At 56.2% G+C, this 24081-nt stretch overlaps 1 protein-coding gene across 2 annotated transcripts; it reads left to right on the forward strand.

Moving 5' to 3' along the window:
- Positions 1 to 550: 550 nt before the first annotated feature.
- On the forward strand, positions 551 to 22112 carry ZBTB7A (zinc finger and BTB domain containing 7A). 2 transcript variants are annotated; one of them, XM_050910479.1, is made up of 3 exons: positions 551 to 589; positions 15536 to 16740; positions 20893 to 22112. In XM_050910479.1, the coding sequence occupies exons 2-3, from the start codon at positions 15551 to 15553 to the stop codon at positions 21344 to 21346; spliced, it is 1644 nt and encodes a 547-aa protein (XP_050766436.1). In that variant the 5' UTR covers positions 551 to 589; positions 15536 to 15550; the 3' UTR covers positions 21347 to 22112. The 2 variants fall into 2 exon arrangements, with proteins under 2 accessions (XP_050766436.1, XP_050766437.1); XM_050910480.1 differs by lacking the exon at positions 551 to 589 and adding an exon at positions 2409 to 2553.
- Positions 22113 to 24081: the final 1969 nt, after the last annotated feature.

The raw sequence follows: 24081 nt of genomic DNA on the forward strand, positions 1-24081 counted from the left end.
GGTACCTTATGGCGTGACACGGGTGGGTCCGGGAGTGCGGGGAGGTGCCCTATGTGGTGACACGGGGAGGGGGGGGCCAGGGGCGTGGGGAGGCGCCCCATGGGGTGACACGCGGGGGGGGGGGGGTGGTGGTGACACGGAGGGTCCGGGGAGGTGCCCTGTAAGGTGACACGCGGGGGGCCGGGGCGGTGACGCGGGGGGCCGGGGGCGCGGGGAGCGGCCCACGCAGCGGGGGGGTGCGGGGGCTGTGGGGGCTCTTAAAGGGGCCCCGCGCCCCCGCCCTCCCTCCCCCCCCCCCCCCCGCGCCGAGCCGCGCGCTGCGGGGGGCGCCCCCCCCGGCTGGGAGGCTGCGCCCCGAGGCGGCGGGCGCGGGGGGGCGGCGGGCGGGCGGGGGGGGGGCGGCGCGCGGCCCCTTTAAGAGCGGGGCGGCCCCGGCCGGAGCAGGAAGGAGCCGCATACGGGCCTCGGCGAGCAGCTCCCGCGGGGCGGCCAGAGCCTGCTCCGCCCGCCCGCACGGCTCGGCCCGGCCCGGCCCGGCTCGGCACGGCGCGGCCCGCTCCGCTCGCTCGGACCGCTCGGCCCCCGCCCGGTACGGAGGGGTGGGGGTGGGGGGGGGTGCGGGGGGGGGGGGGTCGGGCCCGGGGGTGTGGGGGGGAAGGAGGCCCGAGCCCTCCCCCCGGGGGCAGCACTGGGGCTGCGGGGGGGTGGGGTGGGGAGGGGGGTCGGGGGGGTCTGCGGGCCGGCGGGGGCCGGGGCCGGGCCGGGGCAGTTGCCCCCCCCCCTCCCCCCCCCCCCGTTTCTCCCCCTCCTCCCCCCGCCTGCATACGTTGTACTTGGCCGGGCCGTGCTGGGGGGGGTCGCGGAGGGGGGGGGAAGGGCTCGGCGGGGGGGGGGGGGGCGGCGCGGGGGCTCCTGGGAGTTGTAGTCCGGCGTCGGCGCCGCCCCGCAGGTGCGAGGGGGCGCGCGGACTACGTTTCCCGGCTTGGCCCGCGCGGGCGGCGAGTAGGAGGCGTGTTGATGGGCAGCGGGCGGGGCCAATCGGGGCGCGCCCTCCGCCCCGCGCGCCCGCCCGCCGCCGCCCGGCCCAATGGCGGGCGGCGCGCGGGGTGCGGGGTGGCCGAGGACAGGCGCGGCGGGGCCTGCGCTGCCTCCCCGGGCGGGCCCGCGCCCCCGGCCCCGGCTCCGGCTTCAGCTCCGGCCCCGGCCTGCCCTGCCCTGCCTGAGGGAGCCCGGGCGGCGGCCGCGGGGCCGGGACCTCGCCTCGGCGCCCCCGCCCCCTCCCCCGCCCGGCCTCCATTGGCGGCGGCCCGCCCGGGGGAAGGGGTGGGGTCGTGGCGTCCGGCCAAGGCTCCCTGTGGGCCCCGCCGCCAGCGGGCCGCGGGGGGGGGGGCGGGGGGCGGCCCGGCCCGGCTCGACCCGACCCGGCAAGGCGGGGGAGGGAGGGGGGGCCCGGCTGCTGGGTGGGGTCCCCCGGGGCGTGCGTCCTGCCAGCCCGGCCGCGGCTAGGCCGACCCGTGCGGGGGCGCCGGCCCGAGCCGCTCCCTCCCTCCCTTCCCCGCCGGGGCTCCCCCTCCTGTCCCCGAGCACCCCAAGGTCGTCACCGCGGGGAACCGGCCTGGGGGAGGTCGGCCCGGCCTGCCGGCTGTCCCTGGCTTCGTTCTGCGGGTTTTTTTTTTTGTTGTTTTGGGTTTGTTTTTTTTTTTTTTCCCCCCACCCCTTCCTTATCTCCCCCCGGCCGGCTCCGCACCCACCCCCCCCCCCACGCGGAGGGGGGAGAGGGAGGTCGGGCAGCCGGCGGCGGTTCGCAGTGATAATCCCCCCCCCCTCGGTGGTTGGGGCCCTGAAAGCCGTTGGCCGGGCCCTGCGTAGAGGGCTGCCCTGGAAGAGCCGTGCAGGATAAGCTTCTCTCCCCGCCGCTGGACCTGCGCAGCAGTGAAGGCCGGCGAGTTGCTGCGGAGGTTGACATGAGGGGCAGCATCCCTTGCTCGTCGCAAAGGGGAGGCCTCTCGGCTTGGCCAGGGTCGTGACGCTTCCTTGTCTTCACCGTCCCCCGTCTCAAGGCTCTTGAGTTTGAGGCGGTGGGTTGGGAATCGAGCTTGCGCTTCAGGTACCCAAAGCTCCTGGGCTGAGCCACCCCGAGATAGAGCTGAAGGTTACTGCCCGCTTCCCCAGGAGCGCTGCGTTTGTGAGGCTGATGGCAGGAGACAAAGTCAGGGGCAGGTTGCTGCGGTGACCGTGGTCTGAAGGTGGAGGCAAGCTGGTTGCTGCCTGAGGAGAGGGCTTCGTTGCTTGCCTTGTTTCAGTAGAGCGGGAAAAGCCCTCGGACCCACGCGTGAAGCGGGACTCCCGGCACCTGGGGCTTCCTCTTACCAGAACTTTTAAATCCCGGCGTTCGTATGTTGAAAGCAACAGTTCCTGTCGTGCACCCGCAACCGATGTGACTGGTCGTACCTCGTCTGGCTCTCCCCATGTTCTCAGCTCCTGGAGACCCGCTTACTTGCAGGGCAGCAGGAGGCCGGGCAGCAAAATTTTCTCTCGGCTCAAGGACCCTTGGTAAGAGTTTGCTGCTGGTCCGAGTTCAAGATTAGCCGTGTTCCCCGTGCTGTTAATTGTCTTGGCTATCGAAACCATAACTTATATAATAAGTGCTTTATAGACGTGGGTAGAGAAGGTCTCTGCCTGGAAGAATTTACAACCTAATGAGGGTTGAAGTTGTGTGCAGCAGAGCTAAAAGGTCATCCCGTCATTTTAAAAAGTGTTGGGTTTGTGTTGGTTTTTTTTTTTAAGGAAACATTTTATTTTTGAATGTTTCTGCTGGTCCTGGTTGGAAATTGCAGTATGTGGGCACTTCTGGAGGCTGATCAGGAAGAGAGAGGCTGGCGTAATTCTGATGGTTTGCTGGAGATGTTGTATTTAAACAACTTTTTAAAAAAAAAAAAAAAAGAGAGACAGAGAGAAACTGAGCAGTTTATTAGAGAGGAGCCATTCTTGTTTAATATTCATTCTGGCCCCTGTTTAGGCTTGTTCTGGTGAAAGAGGGAGTGAAGAGGCGCAACCCAAACATGGGTGAGATGGTGGGATTTTTCCACCGAGCCTTAATTGCGTTAGTAACTCAGGGGAGGGTTTTGCAAGGCATGAGCTCTTAATAAACTTGGTGGTGAATGAAAGTAGTTCTTCATTTTCTGCTGATCTGCAACTCTTCTTATGCCTTTTTTGAAACTTTTATTTATTTTTTGCTCATATATGCATCTTGTTGCATTGTGGTAGCGGGTCCGAGGATGCTCTTTAGCCGTATTGTGGGCTTAATAAGGAGCTCTGCTTTGTAGAGGTGCTGGGCCAGCTGCAGCTGGGTGGAATTAATTTGGCACGGTGAAGGCGGTGGGTTCGCTTTGTGTTTCGTGACTTTTAAAGCAGAATTGAAAATTACAGTTGTTTTCCCGGCGTGAGAATCTGGGTGTCAGCATGGGACGCAAATCAGGGAAGAAATTTATGCTTGTATCAAGGCGCTGCGATGGTTTGGTTGTGCTGCCTGTCTTACTCGAGACCTCGTTTGGCGGATGAAGTGCCGCCTGAGTACTGGGTTTTAACTCTGCAGAATCGAGTCCCCTGCAGGTGTCCAACCTAAAAATTGAGAGGGCCTGTGAAATTCTTGGTCTGCATTTGAGACAGAGCCTAAATGCTTGAGAACAGTGGTTTAATCTTGATTAAAACTGACACTTGAGGGTTTTTTCCCAGTCTCAGGATGCTGCTTTTATTGAAAGAGAAGACTTCTGTGGCAAACAATTAGAATCCTACTCGTTATCTTGCATAGTCAAAGCAATAAACAGTTGCTCTTAACTATGCTCTCAACCAGCCTTAACCTCAAATTTGAAGAGACTGGTTTCAATCTGTAATTAAAAGCCCTTTGAGGAGCAAAACTCGGGGAAAGGGAGAAAGGCAGTCAGTCTCTAGGATGTAGAGAAGCATTTGTACCCAATCCCACGACCCTTTGATCCAAACTGGTGCATGTTTGTGTTCGGTGCTGCCTCCCGATCGGTGTGAGCCGGTTAGCCCTGTGTCCGTCCCGATACCTGTGCCTGGAGCATCCCGCTGATCCCGGAGGAGCTCCAGTAGGACGTCATAGCGGGAGTAAACGAGGTCAGACAAGTGTCGGGATCCTCTGTGAGTATCCAGGGACAATTGTTTCTCGCCCAGCTCCCTGGCCGTATCGTCTTCCCTCCGCGCATAGTTTCAGTTTCCCTGCCTCCCCGGTGTCATTGCTGGCTCCTGTAGCAGAGTCCGGACACGACTTCCACAGTGCAAACGGAGCAAAAGTCGTTCTGTGCCTCGAATCGCAGTGGGGCTCCTTCCCCCACGGAGACCTGGCCGTCTGAGGGACTTGCAAATCTTCCTGCGAGATCTCGGGCAGCAGCCCCGGGCTGCAGGTGGAAGGAAACTATAGGGATCAGCGTCGTCTCTTAATGTGACAAGGTGCGAGAAACTGGAAACTGGTGCGAGCTGCCCCGTGGCTGCAGGTGGGAGCCAAGGCCACGTCGGTGAGATGAGCCGCAGATCCCCTGGCAGTCAGTGGCTTTCCGACGCCGTTGCTTCGCCGACCCCTTAAAAAAATGCGTACAGCCGGACTGTCAGGAGCGTGATCTCCCTGACAACAGCCTTGCTGTCTCAAATACTTTTCGCCGCTCTCTTCGAAGCCGGGCACAGATCCGTGCGCCCTCGTGGGGTGCAGGGGCCGGGGCAGAAACACACGGCGCTGGTGCTTGCTGCGTGGTTTCTTTGCCTGTGAAGGGTTAGCACCTTCAGGACCGTTTTCCTCCTGCTTCCCACCCCTGCAGTTCTGTAATGCCCATCTGAAACTGCGTGAGATCTTCTCCCTGCTGCGGGAAGGACTGCTGCCCTGCTTTTCTTCACAGCAGAGGATGCTCCCAAGCATCCCAGCGCTGCATTTTAACTCCCTCTTGCCTGCTGTTAAACTGCAGTTGTGCGCCCTATTTCCTTCCTGGTTCATGCACCTACTTATTTCCCACCGGCAAACTGGAAACCAGTAAGTACATTTCTTTTTTTGTTGTTTTTTGGGGTTTTTTTTGTTTGCTTGAGTGCCTATCCAACACAGAGCTGGGCAAGCATCGAAGGTAGACTTGTAGCTACAGGTTGCTGCTCTCTAGTTACTCGGAGCCTCTTGCCCCAACAGGCAGAGTACATGCGGTACCGGTTCAGCGTTCCCTCCCTTCATCCCCGTGCTGCCCGGTCGTGCGCCGAGGAGGGAAGGAAAAGAACTTCATGGCAGGACAGCATTGCCGGGGATGAAGCGCGTGGCATGCTTGCTCTTGGGATTCGCTTTTGCACGTCGCGTGGAGTCGAGAACAGCGAGACGAGCTGTTTGTTTATCCACAAACTAGGAATTACATAAGGGACTGCCCTGCCCGGTATGCTCTGCTTTGTCAGTAAACTCCAATCTTATTCTTTTTTTTTTTTTTTTTTTTTCCCCCCTTTTCTTTTCCCCCCCTTCCTGGTATGGAAAAGATGACCAGTCTTCGAGGTGCCATTTGAGGCAATTATATTAATGCTAGACCTCCGACATCGAACGCTGAAGGCGGGGGGAGCGGGGCAGGAAACGTCAGGCTCGTCGGAGGGGGAGGACGCGGAGGCTGCGAAGGGGAACCTGTGACATGGCTGCGGGGTGGGAGAGGGACGGGTTGATTTTGGGGCTCGGGAGGAGCTGGGCTGGAGAGCCGGGCGTGCAGGGAGCAGGTCAGGAAATGGAGGGGCACTGGGGCTGCAGGAATGGGGGGATTTGGGATATGAGCAGTTCTTCTGGTTCTCTCGGTTTAGGAGACAGAGGGAAGCTGCGACAGGGAAGGGGGAACGTGGTGCGAAGGGGGCAGATGCTGTCGGCCTTTCTCGGGGAAAACGCCAGTGGTTACTTGGGGGGATTTTGGCTGGAGTGGGAACTGCAGGATTTGGCCTCTTGCTGGTCTGTGGTCATGCCTGGTCTCTGAAGGGGAGGAGGGTGTAAAACTAAGACCTGTTTTCATCCAGTCTTGAGCGGCTGGGACATGCCGGTGGCCCCGCAGCCCCTGCTCAGCCCTCGTGCTTTGCCGAGCAGTGGGTTAACACTGGCGGTGGCTTCGTTTCTTCGTGACGAGTCTTCAGTTGCTCCCTTTGGCGCAGGGGCCGAATGTTGCCTTTTTGAAATACTGGCAGCTTATTTCTGCGTGGATCTCAGTGCCCCCAGGCTTACAGGGCTTTCGAGTTGAAAAAGAAACCTTCCCCTTCCGTACACACTGTGCTTCTCGGCAAGGGCTGGTCCTTTAGCCAGGATTGAAACACACAGTGTTTCACGTTTTGTGGGTTTTTTTCCCCTTTGTGTGTAACTTCTGAGGCTTTCTAAAGTATTTAGGAGAACTAGGGGCTGAACAGCAAGGGCTCGGTATTCTGCAGGATCTCCCGAAAACCCCGCCGTGGTTTTGCAGGGAGCTGCTCTGTTGCTGTACAGCAACAGCGAAGCTATGTGGGAGAAAACCCGTCGGAGGGCTGCGGCAACAGGCGTGTGGGCACACTTGGGCTTGGCTTTTGAAGAGTTTGTTTCAGCAGCAAAACAAGCAGCTTCCATTAACGCAAGGGTGGCTGGCCTTCCCGGACCCATAAGCCATGCTTGGACATTTTCAGCAGGCTGAGGGCTGCGTGCGTAGGCTGCAACGGTTCAGCTGAGGAGAGGACGGAGGCCTGGGAGCAACTCACGCACAGCCTTGCTGGAGTGAAGGTGGGTTTGCAGCAGGGGCTGAGGGTTGCTGGGCGGCTTTCAGCCTTCTCGGTGGATGGTGGCTCATTTCTTCTCAGTGTGGAGAAATTCATGCTGCCCAGAGACAGTCCCAGCACGAAGACCTCGTGTGATGGACCCAGGACCATCATGTTGAGAAACTCCGAGGCAGAGCAATGGTGCCGGTGATGGGAGGCTTCTGGCACGAAAGTAAACCTCCGCACGCACCGAAGTTCAAGGGACACACGCTGGCCTTGGGTCTGTGACTACACGGGCTTGAACCAAGGCACATTCCTGCTGGATTAAATACGGTCTCTGATGACAAAGGAGAAAATTGGCAAGGAGGTCTGGGTGGAGTAACCAGTTCAAGCTAACCTTGCAACATAAGAGAAGTTTTAGTACGTCCTGGTTGTTGCTGTCAGCGGTGAAAAGGGCCGCGTGTTGATCCGGCGCGGGACGGTTTTGGAGGGGCGGCAGGTTGGCCGCCTCTTTCGGATGTGCCATAACAGGTCTGGCGGAGGCCGGGCCATGGTGCTTCGCCATGTGACGTGGCAGGCAGGAGCAGACCGCTGCCGTCTAGCGGGGTCTAAGTCAACTTCTGGTTTTTGCTTGTAGTTGAAGCTGCAGCGGAAACCGAACTTCCCCGTGCGCTGTGCGAGGCTGTGCTGTGCCCTGGAAGGAAAGCCCTTCCCAGTTACAGACGTCGGTAGGGATCTGCAGTGTCACAGAGCGTGACGTTTGGTCGTCCCTCGTCTGTTTTCTTAATTGTGGAAGTTAGCTACTGGCATCTTGAGAGACGGAGCTGTGCTGTGTCTCTTCTCTGGGTGGTGAATGCTATTAGGTTTATGTGAAAGCCATAGACCTTGTCCCGGGAGATGCAGAGTGCTTGCCCCCCTCCCCAGGCACTCAGGACATGTTGGGAGTGGGCCCTGTGCAGGTGACTTTCCCTTTCCTGGTTTTAGTTTAATTTTCCTGGTCAATGGTAGTAATGCTGTGTTGCAGTTGTGCTTAGAGGTCAGAGTTTGGATCAAAATATGGAGCCTGAATGGGGGAGGCAAGGAGGGAAACAGGGATGGGATTGCTGAAGGGTCAGTCGGTTGGTCAGACCCTGGATTTGGTGTTAAAGCTGGTAGTTGTGAGCCCTTTCCTCAGCGGCACTTGTCCTTTCGCTGTCCATGCAACTAGAAAAAAGCCGTGTCTGACGTGTCCTTTCTCTTCTGGACCAACATGTGAAAAGCACTTAAACTCAAGCGGTTTTGGAAAATGAAGAGCAACAAGCCATTTCTTCCTGGTGCGCTCCGTAACAGTGTCCCTAATGATTTCGTCTAGCGTGATGAGGAATCCCAGACCTCTAGCATCTCGTTAACAGCACCACGGAGACCACCTCCACCCGGGTAGTCGTTATCTCCCTGCTCCGTCGTGGTCACACCATCTCTGCTGCTGCTTGCTTTGGAACCCAGTGCTGCAAGAGGAGTTCGGGAGCCCAGTTCCAGTTGCTCTTGCTCTGGTTCTGGCTTGGCACAAGCGGTCACTGTTACACCACCGAGGTGTCTTGGTGAAGTTCTCCTTCACTTCTTCCCACTGCTGACACAATGGTAAGGGCTGGGAGGGGGGTGGTTTTGAATACTGAAAAGATTATAAATGGGTTGAGGTGTAACATTTAAATTGATCTTTTGGGGGATACCTTCAATCAGCTGCCACGGTTTGCCTGAGGTAACAGGGAGATGCTGAATTACCCCCAAAACCTGTCTGTCCAGGAGCTGCTAGGCGATGTGTCACCTTGATGAGAGGCTTGGTGGTCATCCCTTCATAGCCTGGTTTGATATCCGAGCTGAAACGCTGGTGTAACGTGGGCTTGGGACTTCTTCATCCGAATTCTTCAATGCAGCTCTTCCAGCCCGATTTAGATTCTCTGCCAAATATATCAGACCTACGCAGGCTCCTCTGAATGAGCACAGGATGCAGCCGTTCCTGAGCGAGGAAATGGCTGGCTGGTGTCTGGGGGAGGGCTGTCCTTGCTCCACCGGCTCTGCAGATCTGCCCCTTTTGGCCAGCCCGAGGAGAGGAGAGCACCACGGCAAAGCCAACTCTTGGCACCGCTCCTACCTCTGAGGTGCTCTGCTGTGGGAGGGGATTTTTTAATTTCATTTTATTTTTTTTTTAATACAAAGGAAAATCAAGGTTCTTTTATTACTTGTGGTCATTAAAGTTCCCATGATGCTCATTGAGGGTCCGAGGGGTGTTCAATTCCAGCGCTCCGTCCAAACTTCAGTGGGAGCAATTACCAGCTATTCTTCCTACCAGAGTTTCCTTGGCAGCGGTAGCAGGATGTGGGATTCTCCTTTCCTGTCTGAACTTCTGTGCTGCTAAAGCGTTGTGTGTCCTGCCCCAGAGATTGTTGTTTCTGTGGTGTATTAGGTGTTTCTTCCCTGTCGATATATGGCTCGTAAAGTGCTTTGGCTCTTCTAAGATGAGGGATGTGGTGTTGATCTATGCTGAAGGATTGGCGGTTGATGTACCTGCAGGTTTTTGGGTGGATTTCCTTTTACCATGGGCAGCTGCTTGGTATGAAACAGTCCTCGAATGAGGGTTGACTCTGTGCTGGAGCTTCCTATGCTGCCCAGGCATATATTTCTAGACAGCAGGGAGAGGCAAACCCCCCTGGCAGGTCAGACCTGGCAGCGGCAAGGAAAGCCCCAGCTATTTTGCTTACCTGATAGTGGTGCGAGTTCATCGAGTTGGACTGAAACGAAGGGTGGTTGCTGTAACTGAGGAGCTCGGGCTGCCTTGTCGGATATTGTCATAGCATCTCAGTTGTTTTTCCGCTTCACGTTAAATTGGAGACATTGAAACGGGATGCTCAGAAAGCTCTGATCTTTGGAAGGATCAGAACAAAACTGAGGAACCAGTGGAGTGGTAGTTTGGTCCAGTTGTGTGATCAGGAGCCCAGTGGCTGTTTGGGAGCCGACTGAATCCTCATGATGTGGTCAGTCTCGTTCCTTAGATCAGCCTTCATGTCGTGAATCCGGTGATTAAAGCTGCGGTAGCAGAGACCCTGCATTGAGAGCTGTGGCAGAGGCGCTGGGGAATAAGGTGCTTCCCAGAGTCAGTGCCTTCAGACGGGGATTTGTAGGGGGCTGGAGGGGATGCCCGTTTGCAGAAAACAGAGGCATATTGTCCACAAAGAGGCCGCAGATATGTGCAGGATGCTTGTTCGGCTCTGATCTCTTCACTTCAATAGCTGCGTGATCTTGGTCATGCCGTATGTGTCCTCTGGTGTTTTACCCCAGATGCGATGTCCAGTCAAGATATGAGAGCGCTTGAATTCACTCTTTTTGCCGTTGATGGCTCAATTACCCGCTAAACACAAGAAATTTCTTCCCATTGCATTATCAAAAATTTAGAGTTATTAAAAAAAAAAAGTCAGCGTGCTTTTATTTTATCGTAATTTTTTCGTACAATGCAGTTTGCTTCTGTTGATATGCAGGATCTTCCTCTCAAGAACATGCATCTGGTTTGCAGGTCCACATAATTCTGATGGTTTGGCACTAAACTGCCGACAGCGCATTCCTTTTAGAGAGCAGTTGCATTTTAATAGCACCATAGAGTGGTTGAAATAGTGACTTCTCCCAAGCAGGCAAAACACCCTCCTTCATTTCCTCCTGCCTACCATCTTCCCACCTTTTTGGCTTTATGCTGCTGCGTGCTAGGTGTGTTTCCCGAGGCCTCTGCATAGTTTAGGGTGGGTCCTGGGCAGAGGGAGACCTGCTTGGGCTTGTCCTTGGGATGTTGCAGAGCTTGGTGTCAGCAGAGATGATGGCTCATGCTCCAAATGGCCGGAGAGCTGTGTTTTATCTCAAGGGATCCAGGCTTGCAGATGTGTCCATGCAGCTGGAATAAGGAAGGGGGAAACTGGGATGATTGCTCCCTAAATACAAAGTGAAGAGACAAGGACTTGCGTTATGTGACCTATAATTGGGGTGAGCTATTCGTAGGGAAAAAAATGCCTATTTCTCCAGTCGGTGGTGAGTGAGGCTAGGATAACATTTGGGCCTTGGGCAGCAAACCACTGACTTTTTTTTTTTTTTTTTTTATATAGCAACATTATTTTAATAATTATTTTCTAGCACACAGCAGTGCTGCTGCAGCCTGCCCTGACACTGTCATATGTGCATTTCCTCTAAGAAATTGAGCATAGCAACTTGTGATCTCCGTTCCTTGGGTACCTTGAGCTGCAAGAGGCCAAATAACCCTGTGCCGTAGCCCAAAACGCAGTTATTCCCAGGAAACATTGCATTGTGGATTGTAGCAGTGCCCTAAAGCCATTTCGCCTCGTGCTCGATGGAAAAGGCGATGATAATTTTCCCTTTCTGCCTCGAGCAGATGCGTAGCGTTGCTTAAGCTTCTCATCTGTGCTGCTGGAGTGGGTGGCACCTCTGCGGGAGAGGAGAGCCCTGCCTTTGTAAAGCGATTTGGGATCTTTTCCGGATGAAGAGCACATTGAAAACATTCGCTGTTACCCGACTAACCAGATGTGACTTAGCTCTTACACCCGATACCTGCATATTTCAGAGCCCTCATAAGCTGCTCAAGTTCCTCTGTTCACCCAGCTAAATTTTAAAGAAATGCAAAGAAGCAAAAGAGAAAAAAAAAAAAACCAAAACCAACAACCAACCCCACTGAGGTTATGTGGAAAACTAGTAATTAAGCAGTGTTTTGTCAGCACTTTTGGTTGTGATCCCATCTTAATGTGGTCATCTCATTTGAATGTAAATGTCAAATTCCAGAACTCCTGTAGGAAAGCGATTGGGTGACATCCCGCTGGACTCGAGGTGAGTGAAGTGCAAGCTCAGGGGTTTCAGTTAACGCTCTGTTCTGCTCTTTTGCAGTTCGTCTGGTAGGTCTGAAAGGAGCGAGTTGATAATTTGAGCTTAAGAAAATAACCTTTTAGTGTCGAGGAGCAGCACCAAACTACAGTCGGCCTCAGTGCGAAACCAGTCGGATGTGCAACAGCCGAGATTGCCGCGAGCAGCAATCGGGGAGGCGGAGGGCTTCCCTCGCTCGCACACGTGTTCAGCAGCGCTTCTCGCACAAAAAAATGACATTTTTTCTTGCCTGGAATTGGGCTGTGTTTGTGTCGGGCTGTCCTGGGGAGCCGGGGATAGCCGAAGCTCGGTTGCGTTGGTGTTTTGGAAATGCAGAGCGGGCTCAGCACCGACGAAAGGAGAGTTAGCTGAGTAGTTAGGGATGTGCGTCGTGTTATGCCAGGTTTGTAAATAAGGTTTGTAAATAAATTTGAGAGCTCTGGTATTGTTGTAAACTCTCTCTTTCAAATGGACTGTATTTTAAGTTGACGGTGCCCCCTCAGCTGCTACGAGTTATATGCAAGGGCGATTTCCTAACTTCTCAAACGCAGCCACTTTGGGATGAAATGTGGCATCTTTGCAACCCTGCAGAGACGTGCAGTCTGGGACAACAAGTGTGTAATGCCTGTTCGGCGGTCGGAGGGTGTAGAGAGAGAAAAGAGCTGCCTGGGAAATTTAGGTCAGTAGTTGAAGCTCCCCCTTGGTGGCCCATTCAGACCTTATTCTTGCCAAGGAGGGGACTAGCTGGCAGTCGTGCCAGCGGCTTTTGTCACTTGTCACCTGGCCGTCAGGAGCTTTCCAAGCGGATTTCATCTGTCCCGCCGCCGTGGCGTTGCGCCCTGTGCCTGCTCCTGCCGCAAGCAGGTGGTGGGGTTTGGTTTTTTGGGGTTTTTTTTTGAACCTGTAAAGGTGGAAGGCTCTGTCTCTTGTTACTAATCCCCAGGCTTTAATACTCTGGCTGTTCAGCCCCCTGAAAAGGGAACAGGGTGTGATTTTTTTTTTTAAGGGCTGAGTCTCTGGCCGTGGCTCGAGCGTCTGGGTGCCGAAGCCATTCCTGGGGGGCTCGGGGCAGCCCGTTTGCCCCTCGATGTTCTCGGCCACCGCAGATGAGGGACACAAAGGGCGTGTTGTGCGAGGAGAATGAGTTGCGGAGTTGTACAACTTTCCATGCCAGCCCTCGGCAGTCTCATGACCCTGCAGCCGTTCCCACACTGTCCGGCCGATTGTCCCAGCCCCCTGGCCGGGGCGGGGGGGGGTGACCTTGCCTGCACGGCCTGACTTGCTCCCCCAGGCCCTCTTGGTCCCCAGAGCTGGGCACCGCAGCCGACAAAGCCCGGTTGTGTGGGTGACGAAGCTTGGCTGCCCAGAAGACTATTGCCTGAAGCTTCAAAATGCTCCACGCAGCTCAAATTCTCTTTGGGGGGGGGGAAAGGCTTTGTAAAGCATCTAATCTAGAGGGGGAAGGTGGGGGGAAGGCTCTAATGTCATTTTCAGGGCCGGGAGGCATTGGGGGGTGGGCAGGGGTATCAGACCCGCTTTTCTGGGGAGCGGTGTGCCGTGGTGGCTCAGATCGGGGGTTTCGGGGAGCTCTGGGGCTGCCCTGGTGGGAATGGGGCAAGCGATGCTGAGGCAGCGGAGGCCTCCCCTGTTGTAGCCCAGCCGCTCGGGAGGCTGGGGGGGGGGGGGTCCCTTGGGCCCCCTGTGGATGCAGAGATGGCGGTGACCTTGCCCAAGGTCACACCTGAAGCCAGTGCCCGAGTTCGGAGCGGTGCTGGCTTTCCTGCTCCCCAAGCTGCGCTCAACCATCGAACAGCCTTTTCCTCCCTAGCAAGGATCCCTTGTTTTAAAAAAAAAAAAATGTGAAATAACGGCTTTGAGTTCCAATCCTGCCACTGCAGCAGCCCAGGAGGCGGCTCTGGAGTTGGTGCCCTTGCTCCGGGTGTCTCGGGAAGCCGCCTTGCTTCGGTGCTTGGTCTTGGTGGCAGGACTTGCACCGGCAGCCCTGCACATCCAGCCCAGCTCCTCTGGTTCTTTCCTCCCACCCTGACCCCCCCATCACGTTGGCGTGATGAGCTTAAGGCTGGTTTATGCATTACTGTTGTGTAATATTGAAGGGTTTGCTTCAGATTGGTGTTTCACGGACTCGGGACTGCCTTGGAACTGCCTTCTCCTATGTTCTCTTTGTATAAAACAAGAAGGTGCAGAAATTCCTTTTTTTTTTTTCCTTGGATTAATGAAGCTTTTTAAAAATAAGGAAATATGAAGAACTAACTGAAAAATCTGCTAGCAAGCCCAGAATGGGGGTGGGTGCCTGTGTCGGGAAGCGAGCGTTGTTTTGCAACCTGGTTGCTAGCTCCCCATGCTCTAACGCAGCGCTGGGAGTTGCTTCCTGTATAATTACTTCTGTTCTGGATGTGCTCCTGACTCATCCATCCCCCCCGTGTCGCGTGGGGCAGGCCACTTCCCGCTGTGCCTCAGTTTCCCCATCTGTAAACTGGGGACTTTGATACTTATGCTTGTGCCAAGGTGGTTTGTGAATCAAATTATTTGTGTGTGGATATGCTGTGGGTTGTGTTAGCCCCTGCTTGGGGGGGGGGGGGGGGGAATATATTGATTTACAGGCAGACGGCATCTCTGCGGCAAGGAGTAGAGGGGTTTGCTGCTTGCGACGGAGAGGAGGGAAACGTTATTCCCAGTTTTGGGGATCAGAAGGCTGGGCCTGGGCGAATTAAGGGGCTCGTTCAGGGCAGGCAGCGCAGTGAAGCCGGGCAGGTTTTGCTCTTGCCTGCGTTTGGCCCCGGTGCCCCTCTCCCGGCGAAGGGGGATCCCTTCCGAACGGAGGCGAGCCAGCACTGGGCTGCTCGGTTCACTCTGGCTTTTTCAGCCTTTGAAGAGAGGATGTATTTAAAGTCAAGTGGATCCGTTTCTGTTGTGCTAGCGCATCAGGAGTGACTTATTTATCTTTTCCCAACCAAACCCTCGGCATTGGAAAGAACTGCTGCTTCTGCTGAAGCCTTTCTGAGATGCGGGGGGCTGATGCCAGGTCTACTGCCGGCGCTTCGTGAGACCAGTCTCCTTTCCTCTCCGGCCACCGCAGAGGCTCCTGTTCCTAGGGAAGGTGCAGCGGGTGCCTTGGGTTTAAGCGTTTAAGCTCGGCTCTTTGTAAAACGCCCTTAGCAGCAGGCTGGGGTGGTTGGTGCTCCCCTGTTCCTGCGCACCGGTGCCCTTGAGCGCTGAGCTTGCTGCTGTGCCCTTTCCAAAGAATGCTTGCTGCCAGCACCCTGCCTGCATCTCTCTGAGAGCATCTGCGGACCCTCGGACCCCAGGGACGAGCGATGGGAACGGTTTTCCCAGCAATTACGTGATTGTATCAGGAGTTTGGCTGGGCAGAGCGAGGCTGAATGAGCAGCGGACGTTTCCAGTAGAAGTGGTGGGATTGGGAAATACTCCCAGAGGTGGACTGGGGTCCGCTGGTGAGGCTCAAGCCACTGTAGCCCAGCGTCAGGCATGCCTGCCAGCTCGGTCCAGATGCTGTCTGGCTGTATTAACCCTGGTCCTTGCCAAGGCTTGCCAGCTCTGGCCCAGATCCGTGCTAATTCAGCTGTTCTTCCAGACTATAGCTTGAGAGCACCTGGGCTATGTTTCTCCTCCTCCTTCCGAGAGCGACGGTAAGCACGGGTCCGTCCCCGCCTGCAGATGGAGGCATGTCTTAGATGCCGGGCAGGACGGTGGACTCGACAGTGGTGTGGAGAGGTGCAGAGAACGTGCAAGCCGATAGCTAGTGCTTGCTGCAGAGCACGCTGGCATCGGCGGACAGGTACCTGCTCTGCGTTGGGAGTTTGCCCGTGCGATGTGATGCCTCCAAGCAGCCAAGGTCCCTGTGACTCATTGCGCTTTCCTTCTTCTCTCGTAGCCTTTTGCATCGAAGATGGCGGGTGGCGTGGACGGCCCCATAGGGATCCCGTTCCCCGATCACAGCAGCGACATCCTCAGCAGTCTGAATGAGCAGAGAAACAACGGGCTGTTGTGCGACGTGGTCATCTTGGTGGAAGGCCAGGAGTTCCCCACCCACCGCTCCGTCCTGGCGGCGTGCAGCCAGTACTTCAAGAAGCTCTTCACCTCAGGGTTAGTGGTGGACCAGCAAAACGTGTATGAGATAGACTTTGTGAGTGCGGACGCCTTGTCGGCTCTGCTGGAGTTCGCTTACACCGCGACCCTTACTGTCAGCACTTCAAATGTCAATGACATCCTCAATGCCGCCACACTGCTGGAGATCCCGGCGGTGAGGGATGTTTGCACGGATCTCCTGGACAGGAAGATTCTGGCCAAAAATGACCAGATGGATACAGTAGATCAAATTGATCAAAGGAACCATCTCAGAGCAAAAGAGTACCTGGAGTTCTTCCAGAGCAACCCCGTCAATGGCCACCAAGGCAGCTTTCCGTGGACCAACCCAGAGTTGAGAGACCTTCAGAGACTGAACTTCCGAGGCCAAGAGGAGGAGGAGGAGCCGGACTGCAATGGCATAGACTTCTACTCGCAAGCCCCCCTAAACGAAAGACCAAAGGCGAATGACTGTGATCCTGACAGCAACCCAGCCATGTGGCTGGACAGAGAGGAGGAGGAGGCGGCTCCTGGCTCCTTGTTTTCACCTTCTCAGAACGGACATTACAGCGGCCGTGGCCTGCCCACACCGGGAGAAGAGGAGGGGACCCTGGGGGGGCCTCTGGACCAGCAGGAAGCCGGCGACTCCCCCAGCTTCGTTCCTGCTGGAGCGGAGACGGAGGATGACGCGAGGGAGGTGGATGGCTTGGCTGCTAGTGCCCTGCTGCAGCAAATGATCAATTCCGTGGGGAGACAGCAGCTCGCAGAGGATGACCGAAAGGATGACGATGGGGTCATGGATTATTACTTGAAATATTTCGGCAGTTCGAACGAGAGCGACGTCTATCCGTCCTGGTCCCAGAAGGTGGAGAAGAAGATCAGGGCAAAAGCATTCCAAAAGTGCCCCATCTGTGAGAAGGTGATCCAGGGGGCTGGCAAGCTGCCGCGCCACATCCGCACCCACACCGGGGAGAAGCCCTACGAGTGCAACATCTGCAAAGTCCGATTCACCAGGTAAGGAGCGGGCGGACGCTGGAGGAGAGGGGACTGTCACACAAAACCGGCTCTTGGCTTTCCCCGGGGGCCGTCGCGGGGCTGGTCTCGTGCTGTTTTGTCTTGCCTGCTCGACTAATTTCCATCTTAACAGGCGAGCTGGATATGAAGGCCAGATTTTTCCAGAGAGATGAGTGATTTGGGTGTCTGACTCTTGGGATATCTCAAGGGGCCTGTCTTGATAGCCAGTGCCACACCATCCCGGTGTCCTGAATTGCTGAGCTCTGCTGGAAACCTGGCCAGATCCGGGCTTCTGCGGAGGCCAAGTAACGTGGTTGATGAAACAGAGCTGCAGCCCTTGGTGTGTCCATTGTGGCCGAGGAGCCCGGGGTTGAGATGAGAGTCAGAGAGCTGTTGAGAAATGGCTCCACGGGATGACTGAAGCGCCGGTGGCTGGTAGTCAGGTTGGGAAGAGGCTGAACCCCGCATCGCTCGTGTCCTCTCTCAGCAAACCGTGGTGGCTGAGCGATGGCTGCCCCAAAAACCACACAAACCCCGGTGCCTTGGTTCAGCTCCCCGGGGGTGTTTGCCTCGACGCTGTTTCTAATCAGGGTTCCTCCACTCCTTCCCTCTGCCACGGGAACGCTGAAGAAAGGGGATATTGTTTGGATTCCTCCGGTTCACTCGAGTCCACGCGTTGCAGTGCCGCCTCCTCTCTCTGGTTTCTGTGGCTGTGATGGCCGAGCCGGGGCGGGGGTCTCACCCTGGTCCCCCCCGCCCTGCCGAGGGACTACGTGGGCTGCCTGGCAGAGGAGCCAGACTGCCTGCCCTGCCTGCTCTCTGCCTGCTGAAATATTCCCAGCTTCGCAAGTGCCGACTGCTTCGCTGTCAGGGCTGGCCCTTCCCGAGAGCCTCTTCCTTGGGGAGGGGGGGTTCCATGAGGCTGTACCCCGCCATGGGCAAGCCCGTGGACGTGGCAGGTGGCTCCGGCGTGAAGCCGATGGGGCTGGGACGTGGGCAGGAGGCCGTGTCCTGCCCCACGGCGCTGCCGGCCCCCTCCCCTCCGCACGCCGTGGCCGCACCCAGCCCCACGTTGGATAGCTGAGGAATGCAGATAATGGCGGGGGCAGGATGCCAGCCCTCTGCCGCTCCCCCAGCGCCCGGCCCTGTGCGACTGGGCCCTGCCACGCGGCACCTCCCTGCCCCGTGCCGGATCTGCCCCGCGTGTTCCGGGGGCCCCTGGGTGCTGCGCCCACACCCCTGGGCAGAACCCGGCCGTCCCACCTGAGCGGTCCAAGGTCCTCGCGTGGCCGGTGAGCCGGAGGATGCGGAAACGCCGTGGGGTCCCTGGCAGCCATCGGCACTGGGGGTGGCGACGAGGGGAGGCCATGGGGCTTTTTAGGGGAGGAAGAGGAGGTCGGTGGGTCAGTGCGACCTCATCGCTTTTTGATCTCGCCCTCCTCCTGCAGGTTTCGGATGGGGACCTGCTCCCTGCGGGCCTGGCACTGCAGAGAATGGGGTGGAAACTCTGTCTCCCAGCCCCTATAAACAAGGCCCTTTCTTAATATACCAGGGGTGTGCTATTTTCCAGCCAAAATACATCCCCCTCCTTCTTCTGCAGCCGGCGTTTGGGCACAGAGAAGCCTGGATGGGGACAGGGAGCTGTGCTCGGCCTCGCTGTGCCCCATCGCATGTCTTCGGCTGCCGAGCTCGGCTCAGGCGTTCACGCTGGTCGTGGAGAATCTTCCGTGAGGCTGCTGCTCAAAGTCGCAGCTGGTTTCCAGCTCCCTCTGCCCGTGGCTGGCTCCCCGGGGATGCACCAGCCTCGTCCTCCCAGCACGGCCTGCCGTGGGGTACGGCAGAGTGTGATAAAGTCAAGCTGCCGGCCCAGGTCTTGTCTGCTCTGGGTTGTTTTCGGCGGCGGTGTTGATGAGTTGCTTTTTGCTGCTTCTCCCCCAGCACCTGGGCTGTGCTTGAAGCCTTATCTCAGAGGCTCCCAATGGAAAAATGGGTGCCAACCTGAGCAAGCACTCCATCATCCTTATTTTCCCCCCGATTTTATTATTCTTTTGCATTCATTCACCGTGCTCTCCTTCCCCGTCCTCATCCCATCGGGTGACGGTGCATTGCTTGAAAACTAAATCTCTTCCCTGTGCCATTAAAAATGCCGCGTATCGTGGCAGGCTGGGGGAGCCTGGGGATGGGGAGGCTGCAGAGAGGGAAGCACTCCCCGCTCTTGAAGGAGCTTTTGGGGTAAAGGCAGGAGGACGAGCCAGAACTGTTTTGCGCTGGGTGTTTCCCTGCCACCCCCTTGCTGGGTGGGGACCAGAGCCCGTCGGTTTACGCCGATTTTTGCTCACTTGTGCTTCCTGGTTCCTCTGCGTTCGCAGGGGGAGGAGTGACGATGGCACACTAATAATCTTCTGAAAGAAAGGCAGTGTGATTTTATAAAAATTAGAAATATTTATAAAATTTTATAAATTATAAATATTTATTTTAAAAAAAGCTGGTTTGATGTGCTGCTGCATACCACATTGTTTTAAGCAAGGCCCACCTTCCCAGCCGCTTTGGGAGCTGCACTACAATGAGAGGTGGACACGTCCTTGGTGTTTTGATCCGTCCCTTAAGGTTTAGGACTTCCTGGGGCCTCGTGCTGCCCGCATTTACCCCCACGGGTGAAGGCAGCGGTGGCTGTGCTGCAGCGGGGCTGGGCCCTGCCTTTTCCATAGAGGAGAGCAGAGAGGGATGGGCCCGGATCCGCTTGCCAAGAGGCGAGTGGTTCCCTTGCCCTCCGCCCGGGCAGGGACGGTGCTCCTCGCTGCCTGCGCTGCCCCGCCACGCGCTTCGTGCCTGATTATTTTTTCCTCCAGGAAGAAGCGAGACGCCGCGGCTCACGTGGCCTTGTTGGCCCCCGGCCCGGCTCCTGCAACTGCCCTCCCCTGGCTCCAGCAAGCTGCGGCTGCGCCGGCCCTGCCAGGAGCCGGCCGGCCCCGTACCGGGCGATGCTTGACCTCGTACCGGGCGATGCTTGGCCCTGTACTGGGCGATGCTTGGCCCTGTACTGGGCAATGCTCAGCCCCGTACCCATGCTTGGCCCCATACTGGGCTATGATCAGCCCCGTACTGGGCGATGCTCAGCCCCATACCAATGCTCAGCCCCATACTGGGCGATGCTCAGCCCCGTACCGATGCTTGGCCCATACTGGGCTATGATCAGCCCTGTACTGGGCGATGCTTGACCTTGTACCGCGCGATGCTTGGCCCCATACCAATGCTCAGCCCCATACTGGGCAATGCTCAGCCCCGTACCGATGCTTGGCCCCATACTGGGCTATGATCAGCCCCGTACTGGGAGATGCTCGACCTCGTACCGGGCGATGCTCAGCCCCATACCAATGCTCAGCCCCATACTGGGTGATGCTCAGCCCCGTACCAATGCTTGGCCCCATACTGGGCTATGATCAGCCCTGTACTGGGCGATGCTCGACCTCGTACCGGGCGATGCTCAGCCCCATACCGATGCTCAGCCCCATACTGATGCTCAGCCCCATACTGGGCGATGCTCAGCCCCGTACCAATGCTTGGCCCCATACTGGGCTATGATCGGCCCTGTACTGGGCGATGCTCGACCTCATACGGGGCGATGCTCAGCCCCATACTGGGCGATGCTCAGCCCCGTACCTACACTCAGCCCCGTACCGATGCTCGGCCCCATACTGAGCGATGCTCAGCCCCGTACCAATGCTTGGCCCCATACTGGGCTATGATTGGCCCTGTACTGGGCAATGCTCGACCCATACTGGGTGATGCCCAGCCCTGTACCGATGCTTGGCCTCATACTGAGCGACGCTCAGCCCAGTACTGATGCTCGGCCCAGTACCGATGCTCGGCCCTGTACCGATGCTCAGCCCCATACTGAGCGACGCTCCCCAGCCCTGTACCGATGCTCAGCCCCATACTGAGCGATGCTCAGCCCAGTACCGATGCTCGGCCCTGTACCGATGCTCAGCCCCATACTGAGCGATGCTCAGCCCAGTACCAATGCTCGGCCCTGTGCCGATGCTCAGCCCCATACTGAGCGATGCTCGGCCCCGTACCGGGCGCAGGGATGAAGGCAGACCCCCAGGCTGACCTGCCCCCCCCCCCCTCCCCTGTCCTTTCTCTCCCACGCAGGCAGGACAAGCTGAAGGTTCACATGAGGAAACACACAGGGGAGAAGCCGTACTTGTGCCAGCAATGCGGCGCCGCTTTCGCTCACAACTACGACTTGAAGAACCACATGCGCGTCCACACCGGCCTGCGGCCCTACCAGTGCGACAGCTGCTCCAAGACTTTCGTCCGCTCCGACCACTTGCACAGGCACCTTAAAAAAGATGGATGCAACGGTATTCCATCCAGGAGGGGCCGTAAACCCCGGGTGAGAGATGCCGGGGGTCTGCCTACCACCCCTACGGGGAACCCTGAAGATGGAAGTTTTCAAGCCGGTGGGGAGAGTCAAGAATCAGAGGACACCCTGCAGAGGAACGGCGAGGAGCAGCAGCACTTTGAGGATAATTCAAATAATGAAGCATCAGGATTGAATGTAGCAGGAGGGTCGTCTGAGGGTAACACGCAAGGACTCTCCTAAACCAAAAAACAAAGTGTCACAAAATCTAGTTAGTACTTTTCCTCCGATTTTTCTCTTTAAAGATGTTTCTCTCCCTTTTTTTAAAAAAAAAAAACAGAAAAAAATATATATATATATTATGTTTCCAATCTTCCCATCGTAAGCAGGGCTCCCCCGAGGATCCCTCAGTAGCTAAGGACCTTTTCTTGGAAAGGCAGATGCTAGGAAGCACGGGGTGGGGATGGAAAGTGGCTCTGTCACATGGAAAAGAGCTTCCATGTAAATCCAAAGCTTTATTTTGTGTCCAAACACACGTTAAAAAAAAAAAAAAAACAAAAAACAAACCTATTTCAGAGAGAGATCTATTTAAGGAAAAAAAAAAAAAGCAAAAATAGAAAAAAAAAAAGTGGTAGGAGTGGAAGGGCTCTTTCAGGGCGGCGGTACACGGTGCCTCGGAGGGCCGGGGGGAGCGGGGCCAGCCTTCCCCCCTCCGCTTTTTGGGAAGTTTAAAGCTCCAGCGGCGCGAGGTGCTGGGTCGTTGCTGCGTCCCGGGGCGGAGACGGCTCCTTCCAGAGAGATCGGGGTCGGTTTTGGGGGCAAAGGGTGTGGGTCCTTCCCACCAGCCCCGGTGTGAAGCCGAATTTGCCAGAGAGGGGAGCTGACGGCAGTGGCTTGGTGTAGAAAATTGCCGAAAAACGCCTAAAATTGCCTAATCATGTGAGCGGACAACCGGGATTTTGCAGGGTTGCTGTTGGCAGCGGGTGTCGGACACCCGGGGCTGGGGACACTCGGGGCTGGGGACACCGGGGCTGGGGACACCGGCTCAGCCAGAGCCGTGCCGGTGCCACCACCGGCAGATAACGCCAGGCGAGGGTGCGCCCATCCCAGCGTCGGTCCCCAGCCCGGGGTGCCCAGCCCGGGGTGCCCGGCTGGTCCCGGGAAAGGGCTGAGACGGATCTGGCACAGCACGGATCCCACCGGCCCCTTCCCAGCGCCCGCTGCCCCGGCAGAATTTGGGGGAGGGGGCCCCCAAACCTCCCCCCCCCGACTCCCCCCAGTATATTTTAGGCACTGGGTCAGCACAGCAGTGTTCCCACATGCCCCGAAAGCGCCTAAAAATGGCAAATTCCTTTTAAAAAAGGTTATTTGAGGTCTCCCTTAAAGGGGCAGGAGGCCTTTGGGTGGGGAAGGGGAGGCGAGCTGCAGCGGCCCCAGCTCCCCCAGCCCCCATTCCCAAAATATATATATATATATAGATGCTATATGGCTCTAGAGGCGGGTATATAACCCTCGGGGTTAGCAGAGGACGAGAAGAAAAGGCACCTTTCAGCTGGTCACCTGTTTTCTAAATGCACATTTTTAAATGAAAAAGAGATTTTAAGCCCTTTTATTTGAAAGCACTTTTTAGATTCTCTTCCTTTTTTTTTTTGTTGTTTTTTTTTTTTTTTTTTTCCTCTTGGTGTTTTGTTTTTACTTTCAAAGCAAGAGCAGGTTTGGCCGAATGTATTTTGGAGAGGGAGTGAGAGGGGAGTGTGTGCTGGGGGGAGGGCTGAGTGGTGGGGGTGGGGGAGAGATGGATGTTTATTTAATGCAGAAAAAGCAATAAAAAATTAAAAAAAAAAAACCATGATAAAAAAATAAAAAAAAAAAACAAACAAAGAAGTCTTAGCACTTTGCGATGGAACGGGTACTTTGAGATCACTTTATCTTAATTTAAAAAGCAAAAGCAAAACATGTTTACAAGTCAAAACCAACTTCTACGGAAAAAAAAATATTATTAAAAAAAAAAAAATCCTAAATTTATTTTTGTAAGAAAAATGTGTATATATATATATATATATTTAAAAAAAAAAAATCATAGGCAGAATCCAAGTTATATTTCATGGAGTAATAAAAGCCGCAAGGTGTCCGATGGGAGGAACGATGCTAATTAGGTTCTGTGACATGCCCTGACACCAGACCCTCCGAAGTCGTTGCACTTCGCGAATTAAAAAAAAAAACCACGGAAGCTTGAATTTTAGGCAGGAATCATGGGGTTTTGTTTTGGTTTTGTGTATTGTTCATTTCTCCCCACACCCTTTTTTTTTTTTTTAATTTTTTTTTTTTTTTTACATTTTATTTCTTTAATGTTTTCTAGCCAGTGCTAGTCCAGACGTCTCTCCCATCTCCACCCCCCCCCCACCCCAGAATGGGGGGGCCGTGATGCTCCCCGTGGGCTTTGCATCCCTCCCGGTCCCCCCGCCCCGGGCAGGTAAATTCGGATCCAGGCATCAAATCCTGCCGGGAACGTGCCGGAGGGACCCGGATCCGGGCCGGCAGCGGGGGCTCTGGGGTGGGGGGGGCTGCAGCAGATACCCCCCCCCCCCCCCCCCCCCCCCCCCCCCCGCCAGCCGATGCCCCAGCCGGGCTGAACCTCTGCTTAGCACTGGCTAATTCTGGCATATGCAAAAAAAAAAAAATCAAGCGTGGATTTGTAAATAGACACTTACTTGAGGTTCTTTATTGTAATCGGAGTTGTGGTATCTCTTTTCTAGTTTGTGTTAATTTTTCTTCCCGGTTTTTCGGGGCCCCCCCCCCAGCTCCTCGCTGCTGCTTTTCTCTTCCCCCCCCCCCCCAACCCCGAAGGAGCCTTGGAAAGTTTGTGGGGTTCTGGGCGAACGGCGCGCTGGCACCTGGGGAATAAACCCTGCGCTTCCCCCCCACCCCGGCCAGCCCTTGGACAGCGGGACGGGGGGAGAGAAGGAGGGAAAAAAGGG

Source organism: Gymnogyps californianus, chromosome 24 (genome assembly GCF_018139145.2).
Source record: "Gymnogyps californianus isolate 813 chromosome 24, ASM1813914v2, whole genome shotgun sequence".
Taxonomy (NCBI): Eukaryota; Metazoa; Chordata; class Aves; order Accipitriformes; family Cathartidae; genus Gymnogyps; species Gymnogyps californianus.

What these genes read in the sequence shown, in the direction of transcription:
- ZBTB7A (XM_050910479.1), top strand. Translation starts at nt 15,551, where the DNA reads ATGGCGGGTGGCGTGGACGGCCCCATAGGGATCCCGTTCCCCGATCAC. An exon ending in TGCAAAGTCCGATTCACCAG is followed by an intron (nt 16,741 to 20,892) that starts GTAAGGAGCGGG and finishes TCTCCCACGCAG; the next exon opens with GCAGGACAAGCTGAAGGTTC.